This window comes from Oncorhynchus mykiss, chromosome 30 (assembly GCF_057628025.1).
Source record: "Oncorhynchus mykiss isolate SJ-2025 chromosome 30, ASM5762802v1, whole genome shotgun sequence".
In the NCBI taxonomy this organism is placed as follows: Eukaryota; Metazoa; Chordata; class Actinopteri; order Salmoniformes; family Salmonidae; genus Oncorhynchus; species Oncorhynchus mykiss.
This window is the reverse complement of record NC_143051.1, coordinates 13,770,994-13,783,843: the sequence shown is the minus strand read 5'-3', so window position 1 is coordinate 13,783,843 and position 12,850 is coordinate 13,770,994. Positions and strand designations below refer to the sequence as shown.

The following is a 12,850-nucleotide window of genomic DNA, read 5'->3' as shown; positions in this document are numbered from 1 at the left end:
CCTTTAAGAAGTACGCCTTGCTCAACCATTTGATCGAGAAGACGCTCTTCTTTAATGAAAACCATCACCGTTTTATTTTTATTTTTTATTTTTTTATTTCACCTTTATTTAACCAGGTAGGCTAGTTGAGAACAAGTTCTCATTTGCAACTGCAACCTGGCCAAGATAAAGCATAGCAGTATGAGCAGACAACACAGAGTTACACATGGAGTAAACAATTAACAAGTCAATAACACAGTAGAAAACAAAGGGGGAGTCTATATACAATGTGTGCAAAAGGCATGAGGTAGGCGAATAATTACAATTTTGCAGATTAACACTGGAGTGATAAATGATCAGATGGTCATGTACAGGTAGAGATATTGGTGTGCAAAAGAGCAGAAAAATAAATAAATAAAAACAGTATGGGATGAGGTAGGTGAAAATGGGTGGGCTATTTACCAATAGACTATGTACAGCTGCAGCGATCGGTTAGCTGCTCAGATAGCTGATGTTTGAAGTTGGTGAGGGAGATAAAAGTCTCCAACTTCAGCGATTTTTGCAATTCGTTCCAGTCACAGGCAGCAGAGTACTGGAACGAGAGGCGGCCAAATGAGGTGTTGGCTTTAGGGATGATCAGTGAGATACACCTGCTGGAGCGCGTGCTACGGGTGGGTGTTGCCATCGTGACCAGTGAGCTGAGATAAGGCGGAGCTTTACCTAGCATGGACTTGTAGATGACCTGGAGCCAGTGGGTCTGGCGACGAATATGTAGCGAGGGCCAGCCGACTAGAGCATACAAGTCGCAGTGGTGGGTGGTATAAGGTGCTTTAGTGACAAAACGGATGGCACTGTGATAGACTGCATCCAGTTTGCTGAGTAGAGTGTTGGAAGCCATTTTGTAGATGACATCGCCGAAGTCGAGGATCGGTAGGATAGTCATTATTCATCCGCGATGCATAAGCAACATTCTCACAGCCTACCTTCTCTCCTACGGTGACCAGAAACTCCTCCACAGTGACAGTAGCTTCAGTAACACACCTGAAGCAGTGCTGAATTGACAGGGACAGCGTCCCCATGTGGGTCTCCATCCCCACCAAAACCAGGGCAATTCCAACAAGAAATACAATATACCTATTTCTACCAAAAAAACATAACCACGAATAGAAAAAGGAAAACCACCAAGAAAAGGAAACTAAAAGAAAACACAGGCGATCTAACTCCCGACACCACTCGCACTCGCTCATGCAATTCCCAGCATGCACCAACACTCCCAGCATGCAGAGAGGGAGAGAGAGAGAGAGTTAAAGACAGAGACCGAGACAGATCATTTTTTAAAAGAATTTCAGGTTGTGATGTTTGGATAAAATAAATATTTTAAATAAGTAATTATGACATTTTTTATAATTCAGTGTCAACCGAACGAAAATACAAACCTAGTGAGTAATTCATGAAAACAAACAAAGCCACTATGATTCAGAATGAGAATGTGGAATGACATACGTCATGCGGGGTAATTTAAATGAAAGAACTGGAACATGTTATTTGCTGAATTAGTTAATTAATGTTAATGACCTTCATCAATCTCTCTCACAATTCACCGTTTCTTCCCCTCTGGAATATTTTCACTGCAGCCCACTAGCTGTTGCCAAGATGCAGGAAACACAACACTCAATAAATAACAGCTGAATGTTAGTAGGCTAAGAGGGAAAGAATGCTTTAGACAAGCATTAATTAGAAGTAGAATTGATAAGTGTCCAAACCATTAAGCCATCCGATTGAAATGTCCGTCTCGTATCCACACATAATAATAACTGAGGTAGAAGTTGGATTTTTTTTTTTTTTTACACAGACAGACCAATTCTGATCTTTTGCACAATTATCTGATTGGACAAAATACCAATGAATGAAAAACAGATCAGAATTGGGCTGCTGTGTAAACGTGGCGATAGAGGGGGCAGTCCATAAAAAGGTGGCCATTCACACACTCACATGCACTTATTTGGATCCATAATAAAATGTATGTTACTCAAGGGTCCTACTGTACTGTATATAACCTTAAGGCAGTTGACCAGTAAGACCCTATTTGTCACCACCCAACACATGCTCATTTACCCTACATACATCACACACACGCACACACACGCACACACACACACACACACACACACACACACACACACACACACACACACACACACACACACACACACACACACACACACACACACACACACACACACACACACACACACACACACACACACACACACACACACACACTCCTTGCAAGGCTCTCTATTACCATGACCACGAAGATGCCCTACCAATTAAGAAATTAATACTCACGTCACACTTTTAAAAATACTGTTTCCCTGTCTTTTGGTGTGTTTGTGTGTGTGTGGCACATGTCCAGTAGGGCAGGTTGGACACTGTTCAATGACTGGTTGATTCTGGTCATGTGATTGTATGATGTACAATGAGGGCCAAATGAGCACATGTTCACATGCATTCATTGATAATTATATGGTGAATTATGAATGTGTGTGTGTGTACTATGTTTTGTATGTGGGCCAAATAAGGAAGTACCGGGGTGGGCAATGCTTTCATTCATGATTCTGGTTGGTGAATGGCGTGTGTGTGTGTGTGTGTGTGTGTGTGTGTGTGTGTGTGTTTGTGAACCCTTTAAGAGCAGGTGACGGTCAGGGACAGAGGATATAAGTATGGTAGTCAATGTTCCACAGAGACAAGATGCTTCCTGTCACTGCCACTTTGAGGACGACCATGTCGATGTTCATCTTGGTTATTCTGGGGTGTTTGGGGTTCCAAGGGGTGATGGCCTCTGACTCTAGGGCGTACAGAATGTCCATGACCAACGACAACGATGGGCACACCACCAGTCAGCGACAGGACCCTCAGGTAAGCATAACCCTACACCCAAAATTACCTCTAAAGCAGTAGAGGGGCAGCAGGTAGCCTAGTGGTTAGAATGTTGGATTCGTAACCAGAAGGTTGCAGGATTGAATCCCTGAGCTGACAAGGTGAAAAGCTGTCATTCTGCCCCTGAACAAGGCAGTTAAGCCACTGTTCTTAGGCCGTCATTGAAACTAAGAATGTGTTCTGTAACTGACTTGTCTAGTTAAATAAAGGTCAAATAAAAAAGTGTTTTCAATAAGAAGCTTGAAAAAAAAGAGGTCAAATGTAGTGAAATACACATTAAGGTCAACATTAGATAATACAGTAGAGCTAATAATAAAATGAATGTCAACATTAGATAATAAAGTAGATAATAAAGTAGTGCTAATAATAAATTGAATGTCAACATTAGATAATACAGTAGAGCTAATAATATATTGAAAGTCTATATTATTGTTATTAATTATTATTTTCATATTAAACTTGATTTAAATCAAGTAACCTAGTTGGTAATTATTTGCTTGCTAATTGCAGCTCACAGGCTGTGTTTATACAGGCATCCCAATTCTGGGCAATTGAGCTGATCTGATTGGTCAAAAGACCAATTTAATGGAAAATTAATCAGAATAAAAGCAGAGGAAACAGGATAACATTTAGCCTAAAACGCCACTCATAGCAATAACATATTATATACAATGGAAAACACCTAAAAAGACCCACTAAATAAAAGCTAAAGTGAAAAGGTGAGTTTTGAGCTGCTTTTGCCAATAGATTATCTGTATCTAATGTAAAGGGCATTACAGAGTTTTGGTGCAGCTCTTAATAAATGGTAACTCAGCCGATGTATTTCTTACCAAATCATCATATTTTGGCTTATTAAAACAAGGTGGCAGAATGTTCTACTAATAGAATTGCCAGCAGCATACCACCCTGCATCACACTGCTGGCTTGTTTCTGAAGCTAAGCAGGGTTTCTCCTGGTTGTTCCCAGGATGGGAGACCAGATGCTGCTGGAAGTGGTGTTGGAGGGTCAGTAGGAGGCACCGTTTCCTCTGATCTACAAAAAAATACAATCCACTGGGATGTTGCCCTGTGTACCCTTCTGCCTTTTGGATGGGATGTTAAACAGGTCTCCTGACTCTCTGTGGTCACTAAAGATCCCATGGAATTTACTGTAAGGGTAAGGCTAAATTCCCAATCTGGCCACCTAATCATCCCTATTTTACAATTGGCTTACTTGTGAAAAATAAGGGTTAAACTATGCATTTATTACCAAATCATAATATTTTGGCTTCTTAAAACAAGGTGGCACAATGTTCCACTATCTGAATTGAGCTACATATTTATGTTCTGATTAGCCACCAGTCTGACAATCGTGCACACCAGGAACACTCCTCCTTTTAGGCAGTTTTTCCTGGCCACTGCGCTTCTGCATGGCTCACTCTTTGGTGTTTTAGGCTGGGAATCTGTTACGCACTTTGTGACAACTGCTGATGTAAAACGTTTTTTTTTTTTGAACAAACGTTTGATTGATATTATGATTCCATAGTTTCCGAGTAAATATCAGGTTAAAAAAGATCTGCTAAAATGGCCGTGCAATGCTGCTCTGTTGATTTGATATGACAATCAAGTTGTAGCCTTCTTTACCAGTTAACGACTAGACAAGTTGTAGCCTTCTTTACCAGTTAACGACTAGACAAGTTGTAGCCTTCTTTACCAGTTAACGACTAGTCAAGTTGTAGCCTTCTTTACCAGTTAACGACTAGACAAGTTGTAGCCTTCTTTACCAGTTAACGACTAGACAAGTTGTAGCCTTCTTTACCAGTTAACGACTAGACAAGTTGTAGCCTTCTTTACCAGTTAACGACTAGACAAGTTGTAGCCTTCTTTACCAGTTAACGACTAGACAAGTTGTAGCCTTCTTTACCAGTTAACGACTAGTCAAGTTGTAGCCTTCTTTACCAGTTAACGACTAGACAAGTTGTAGCCTTCTTTACCAGTTAACGACTAGACAAGTTGTAGCCTTCTTTACCAGTTAACGACTAGACAAGTTGTAGCCTTCTTTACCAGTTAACGACTAGTCAAGTTGTAGCCTTCTTTACCAGTTAACGACTAGACAAGTTGTAGCCTTCTTTACCAGTTAACGACTAGACAAGTTGTAGCCTTCTTTACCAGTTAACGACTAGACAAGTTGTAGCCTTCTTTACCAGTTAACGACTAGACAAGTTGTAGCCTTCTTTACCAGTTAACGACTAGACAAGTTGTAGCCTTCTTTACCAGTTAACGACTAGACAAGTTGTAGCCTTCTTTACCAGTTAACGACTAGTCAAGTTGTAGCCTTCTTTACCAGTTAACGACTAGACAAGTTGTAGCCTTCTTTACCAGTTAACGACTAGACAAGTTGTAGCCTTCTTTACCAGTTAACGACTAGTCAAGTTGTAGCCTTCTTTACCAGTTAACGACTAGACAAGTTGTAGCCTTCTTTACCAGTTAACGACTAGACAAGTTGTAGCCTTCTTTACCAGTTAACGACTAGACAAGTTGTAGCCTTCTTTACCAATTAACGACTAGTCAAGTTGTAGCCTTCTTTACCAGTTAACGACTAGACAAGTTGTAGCCTTCTTTACCAGTTAACGACTAGTCAGGTTGTATCCTTCTTTACCAGTTAACGACTAGTCAAGTTGTAGCCTTCTTTACCAGTTAACGACTAGTCAAGTTGTATCCTTCTTTACCAGTTAACGACTAGTCAAGTTGTAGCCTTCTTTACCAGTTAACGACTAGTCAAGTTGTAGCCTTCTTTACCAGTTAACGACTAGTCAAGTTGTAGCATTCTTTACCAGTTAACGAATAGTCATCAATAATATTATTTTTTGTGTGATTATATCTAGATTTTATACACACACAAAATAAGATGAGGGAAAGAGGAATATTTTATGTTTTTTCCCTGCTTTTTGCTTTTCAGACAAGCAATGAAATACCACGGAGTATCGAGGTGGATGATTTCAAAATCAACGTAGTGCCGACCAGCGGCAAAGTCAGCTTAGCACCGACCATGGTCCGACTCTACCCGCCACCTGTCAAAACGTCACACCTTCATGCCAACCTTCCGCTTCGCTTCGGCCGGGACTCCCTACCCGACGACACCCACTCACCCAAAACGACCCTTAATTTACCACAACGGTTTGGAAGAGCACAGGGGTCTGGCGCAACGGAACCGACGTCGTGTATTGAGTGTCCCCATGTCGGGACACTGCCCTCCGCCACCCTGCCACAGAGGTTCGGCAGGAATGAGTTCAACCGCCGGTATCCTTTCCGAGCTATGGCCTTTTTCTCACGCAGGTCCGAACCCGTGCCAAATGGAAACATTAGGTAAGCCTACATTGACGAATAATGGTGTTTTTGTAGCATGTTTCGACCAATAACATAAGGTAGTGTTATATAAATATTCATACACATAGCTCATATAAACAAAGATATTCCATCGCAAGAACACATACACCCAGCCATAAGACTGACCCCCTCTGTTCTCTTCTTTCACGACCCCCTCTGCTCTCCTGTATCAGATTTCCAGACACACAAATATCTCCTTGTATAAACACACATCTCATTCCCCTCTACTGGTCGAGTGCCAAGTGCAAAGGATGGGGCCCGCTCTGGCTAGAGCAAGGCCCTCCTCCAACCCTTTGTGACCAGTCAGAAGACTAAAACGACAAGACTCCACCTACTTTATGCTATGTATAAAAATGAATGTAACCGTTGTATAAGGCCTCTTTTTCACCTGGCTCCTTGCCGAGTTATGTGAACTAGGTCCGTGCACGTAAAACTGCGGGACAAGATATCTCTGACTCATTAAAACTGTCTTTTGTTACAACTGAAATCCACTCTGTCCAGCGTCCGTGATTTGGTCTCAAATCTCCAGTATTTAAACACTAACAGTAGCCTATTAAATAATTGCATTACTATTTAATATATATATATTTAAGGAAAAAGGATACAGTACCATTTAGGCTTCAATTTATAGACTTTCGAATGGGAAAGCCCCATAGGCCTATAATTTCAAAATGTACATCTATTTTCATTCTTCAGGCAGCAAGACTATAATTATTATGATTTTGGCTCAGAGGAAGAAGAGACACGGGAGAAGACTCTGAAGAGCTCAACGTTGGATTTTCTTCTCTGGAACACTTGAAAGAACTCTTGTCGCCACAGAAGTGGGTCCCGTTTTCATGACCTGGGTCGCTTATGTTTTTTCGTAATTTTGATCACCTATGTAATGTATGAATATTGTTAAATTGGTGGCATATTGTTACTTAATCATGTAAAGCACAAATTAAAACGATAGTATCGATTTTACCGTTGATTTGGATGTTATTTGTTTCAGAACCATGGATAGGTCTAAAGTGGTCTACCAAACGTCAACTTCTGAATGTTCCACTTCTCAACCACTCTCTCGTCTCTCTCGCCTCCCCTCTCCTCCCAATTGAAAAACACACACAAAAAAAAAACCCAGTAGGCATACTTAGCTAATGATAGATAGGCTAATCATGTAATACTGTAGCTAGACCAGGTGCTGACTGGCCAACCTGGTCTCAGAGCAGTTTGTATTATTTTGTATGTAAATCTTGCACACTCCATTTAGTATGCTATGTTATGTTTCATATGATATGTATTAATTTGTGGATGTCCATCACCCATTTTGTATGATATGTTTTGAATAACAATTCCTATTATATGTTACACATTTGCAAAACGTACAATATGTTACGAATTTGCCAAAATGTATGATATGCTACACATTCTAGCTAAGTGGCTGGGTGGCTAACATGATCTAGCTGGCTAACGTTAGCAAGGCTAGGGGTTAGGGTTAAGTTTAGGGCTAAGTTGGGAGTCAGGTTAAAGGGTTAAGGTTAGGGGAAGGGTTGGCTAAAAGGGTTACATTTAAGGTAAGAGGAAATGTTAGCAACATGCTAAGTAGATGCAAAGTAGGTAAAAAGTAGTAAGTATTTGAAAAGTTGCAAAATAACTAAAATGCCTAAATCTATGACGAGATTAAAACTCACAACCTATAGGTGGGTAGATGTTCATGTTATATGCCCACCCACCCCACCACACAACCTATAGGTGGATAGATGTTCATGTTATGCACCCACCCATCCACCCTGACCAACCACCCTACTACCATCTTTGCCTTAAGTAACTTTCTGTCTTAGGCAAAATGAAAATGAAACTGGATGGTCTTCAGAGATAGGTGGGAGGGGTTGATGGTAGCTGAAACGTAGGATTAAAAACAAACAAAAGATAACTGTTGTAAAATACATTGTGTCTGTAAAATGTATATAGTACGTATAAGCTGGAAGTAGAACCCTAAGTGTTGTTGTCCATTAGTTTACTCCAATTAGGGGAGGCGTTCTAGGGTTAGGGGAATATAATAAAGGAAAATATATTTTAAAAAGATATGTGTATAAGATATGTGTATATATTTATATGTATATATACTGTATATATATGCACTACCAGTCAAAAGTCTGACACACCTACTCATTCAAGGGTTTTTCTTTATTTTTAAAAGACATCAAAACTATGAAATAACACATATGGAATCATGTAGTAACCACACATGCAGAGATCATCTGTTCACCTAGTCTGCTTCTCACAAAGACACAGCGGTTGCAACCAAAAATCTCACATTTGGACTCATCAGACTCATCATTTCCACCGATCTAATGTCCATTGCTTGTGTTTTTTTGGCCCAAGCAAGTATCTTCTTATTGGTGTCCTTTAGTAGTGGTTTCTTTGCAGCAATTCGCCCTGGAATCAAATAAAATCAAATTTATTTATAAAGCCCTTCTTACATCAGCTGATATCTCAAAGTGCTGTACAGAAACCCAGCCTAAAACCAGTTTTTTTCACAACTCGGCTCGTGGGTTGTGACAAAGAGCACTTATAGGACCAGGGCACAAATAATAATACAATAATAATCAATAATTTAGCTCTTTGTTTATTCATCTTACATATAAAACCTTACCTGTTCATCGAAAATTGTGAATAACTCACCACAGGTTAATGAGAAGGGTGGGCTTGAAAAGATGCACATAACTCTGCAATGTTGGGTTCTATTGGAGAGAGTCTTATAGAGCCCCACAGTAGAGGTATTATAATACCCATAAAACCTAGCGGTCAAACAGGGAAATGGTTCCAATCGGTTTTCCACCATTCATTTTTCCCATAAGGGATTTTAGAAACACTTAAAATAAGGTCTGTTTGGTGTAGGGTTACCCTGGCGTGACATTTTGATGACCGTGTAAATCTCTCTCGGACAAGGTGACTTTTATCAACATATCTCAGATTTGAAAATGCTAATTAACACCAAAGTAGACATCATACAAATCCACAATTCCCTGCAAGCTCTAGCACTTTATCTCTAGATGACACCTTTGCTAACAGGTATTGTGTCAATTTAAACTTGCACAAGACAGAATTGTCCATTGAAGGAAATTTGGCCAATTTGATAAAAGTCACCTTGTCCCAGAGAGATTTACAAGGTTCTCAAAATGTCACACCAGGGTAAGACTACATGAAATATAGCCCTTCCTTTAAGGGTTTCTAAACTCCCCTACAGGAAAAATGAATAGTGGAAAAATTATTGTCACCATATCCCTGTTTGACCGCTAGGTTTTATGGGTATTATGACTCATACTGTGGTACTCTATTGATGTCATCTCTATTGATCCACTTCAGTCAGTGTAGATGAAGCGGAGGAGACGAGTTAAAGAATCATTTTTAAACCGTGAGACAGTTGAGACATGGATGGTGTATGTGTGATTTGATTTGATTTGTGACATTCAGAGGGTGAATGGGCCAGACAAAAGATGTAAGTGCCTTTGAACAGGGTATGGTAGTATGTGCCAGGAACACTGGTTTGAGTGTGTCAAGAACTGAAACACTGCTGGGTTTTCATGCTCAACAGATTCCCATGAATGGTCCACCACCCAAAGGACATCCAGCCAACTTGACACAACTGTGAGAAGGATTGGAGTCTAGATGGGTCAGCATTCCTGTGGAACGCTTTCGACACCTTGTAGAGTCCATGCCCTGAAGAATTGCAGCTGTTCTCAGGGCAAAAGGGGGTGTAACTCAATATTAGGAAAGTGTTCCTAATATTTTATACACACAGTGTATATCAACTGAATGGGTGCCGTTTTGTGAGATATTTCAAAATGTTTGGTGGTGATAAATGCAGACAAGTAAACTGTTCTTTAGTTCCAACAGTCTGTGGAATTTCATTTTCCAAAAAGCTACTGGCCACTATCAAGTATCAAAGACATGTCTGAAAACTCGATGAAGGATGGTAGCAAAGATAGCTAGCTTCCTGTTTAGGCTTTTCGGCTTCTTCCGTGGGGTTTAAGAGGTGCTGCCACCTACTGGCTGTAGTGATCAACACTTTTCTTCAAGTGGGTGAGGCGGTTTAGGGAGTGGTATTTATTGCTAGAAAGGAACCATTTATATTGCCTCAAATATGTAGTATATTAAATCAATGGTGAAAATGTTGTCTATTTTGGTGCATAATTAATATATCATTAATCTTAAATTGTAAATGATTAGGTGTATCACTTTTTTGTGTCATCCTCAATGATAGTAAATGCATTATCTTCACATGTGTGGTTGTATTGTGTTTTTATTTTGGCAAATAAATAAAAGCAAATTAAAATCACCACAAAAATAGCTTAAAGCCTCTGACTGGCTATGGTTAGCTGGATGGTGGCAGGCCGAATTTGAGATGAGAGAAATCCCTTGCTATTGTCTTTCAAATTAAATCATGGTTAGATGGGTTGCCTAGGGTTTATAGCTGTCCTCTGAATGGAGGCTAAATGCCAGAAATGCAAAAGCAGCCTGCCAAGGGCTCATAGTGGTCCTATGAGTGGGGCCTTCCCACCAATAATGCAAATCGCCTGGTGAACTGTAAAATCCCCTTGCCTGCTGGCGGTAGGAATCTTAAGTCTTGGGTGTCGGGAAGGGGACCAGCAAGGACATGTTTTACAATCTGGGATAAGCATTTTTAGTCATTCAGTATTTATTGTTATGTTGTTTGTTATGTTTCTTGTGTAGTAAAGATTTCAGCTTTTATTTTCATTGTTTTCTTTCATTTTTTCCTGTGAAGCACACTGTGTTGCATTCCATGTCTGACATGTGCTGTATAAATAAAGCTTGATTTGATTGTAAAATGTATTGGTTTCTGCCTGTTAAATGCAGAAGCCTACGTCTTTCTGTAAAGTACTGTAGGGTTGATCCTAACCTGAGATAAACATGAACTTGTGCATCATGCATACACTGACGTGCGAAATCTCAGCTAAACTTTGAGTGCAGGGATCTCAAGTTAGAATCCAACCAAAAACATGCATTTGATCGGGAGATAAAATAATGTCCTTGCAGAGCAGTACTGTTCACGCGTCTTACTGCCCTGGTTTATTTCTTTATATTCACTATTATTCCTGAACTTTACATTTGTGACATTTTGGTATTATGGATGAACTTTCCTCTGGCACGGTTACTCTACTCTCAAAATGGGTTTCATCCACAACAGCTGTCACCTTTGACCTCATTACTTTTGAATGTTTCATGTTTATTCATGTTTACATAGGATAATTCACTCTAGACGAAAGAACATATTATTGTCCTTCAATATCATTATTTTCTATAATGTTATTCCAGAACAACCACCAGCATAGGGTTAGGTATTAGTGAGCAACCACTGTCCCAACTCTGGAATAATGTGAACTGAATGAACTAGAGATGAAGGAACTAGAGATGAAGGAACTAGAGATGACCAACAGAGAGCAGCATTTCATCAAAGGAGAGAGCAGACTAGATACAGGTAAGATCAACTTGTGAAATACCATCTGCTAAATGTAAGAAGTGACAGCATCTCTACAACATATGGGTGTGTTCGAGCTGCAGTATAGGATTACAAATGGTCCAACTTGTGTTGTTCTGAGCCTTGCTGTTGATAAACCACATTAGAGTCCGACTTTCAGCTGTTGCAGATGCATCTCCCCCGACTTAACTCCTCGACTGTTGTCTGCAGTCAGTTGCTTTTAGCCTTTATACCTGAATCGCGGCAAAGTTGGTTACTCTTTCAGTCACAAAGTCGTTGAAGACCAACTGCAGAAATATGCAATCGACTGCAGTCAAACGTCATAACCTTTGATCACGTGGTTTTTGTAAAGTTCATGCAGTCGTCATGTCTGACAAATGGCCATAATGCAACACACTTGACCGACTTAACAAAAGTGATCTGCTCAAATGCATTCAGTCAGTTTATCATAGAGAAAACTCACTGAGAAAATAGTGAGAGACTCGACACTCCTATGTGAAAGGCTGGCATAGGGCAGAACACACGCACACACACACACACACATACACACACACACACACACACACACACGCACACACGCACGCACGCACGCACGCACGCACACGCACGCACGCACGCACGCACGCACGCACGCACACACACACACACACACACACAACTGTGAGAGAGGGAGATGTTTGAATGGTATTAAGCCTGTCCAGAAACAAGCCCTAGCTCCTAAGCACTGTTGGAAGAAGTGTATAGATGTAAGAAATATGGCAGAAATTCAAGCCTATCAGAAGGCAAGGTGGAGCTTCTACAATATTGCTTATGGGGTGGAAGTGGGAGAGTTAATGTAGGTTGGGGCATAACACTCACATTTCAGTCACTCAGGAACTCCCCTTCTGCTAGGTAGCAGCTGTGTCCAATCAGTATGTGGGAACCTGGCTGTGCATATTCATGAGCAGCGGCTCTGCTTGTCCAATGAGCTTGTGGGAACCTGTCTATGGGGATACATTATTCAAAAGTGCAGCTGTGTCAGCCCCCACCCATCATGGCAATGAGCTGTGAGGTGAATGTGTGTGTGCCTCAGTGTGTCTCTCTC

At 40.5% G+C, this 12,850-nt stretch overlaps 1 protein-coding gene across 1 annotated transcript; it reads left to right on the top strand.

Annotated features, from left to right (window-relative positions):
- Positions 1-2,690: 2,690 nt before the first annotated feature.
- On the top strand, positions 2,691-7,245 carry npvf (neuropeptide VF precursor). The gene is made up of 3 exons (XM_021559862.3): positions 2,691-2,898; positions 5,857-6,263; positions 6,981-7,245. The coding sequence occupies exons 1-3, from the start codon at positions 2,713-2,715 to the stop codon at positions 7,081-7,083; spliced, it is 696 nt and encodes a 231-aa protein (XP_021415537.2). The 5' UTR covers positions 2,691-2,712; the 3' UTR covers positions 7,084-7,245.
- The last annotated feature ends 5,605 nt before the right edge of the window (positions 7,246-12,850 follow it).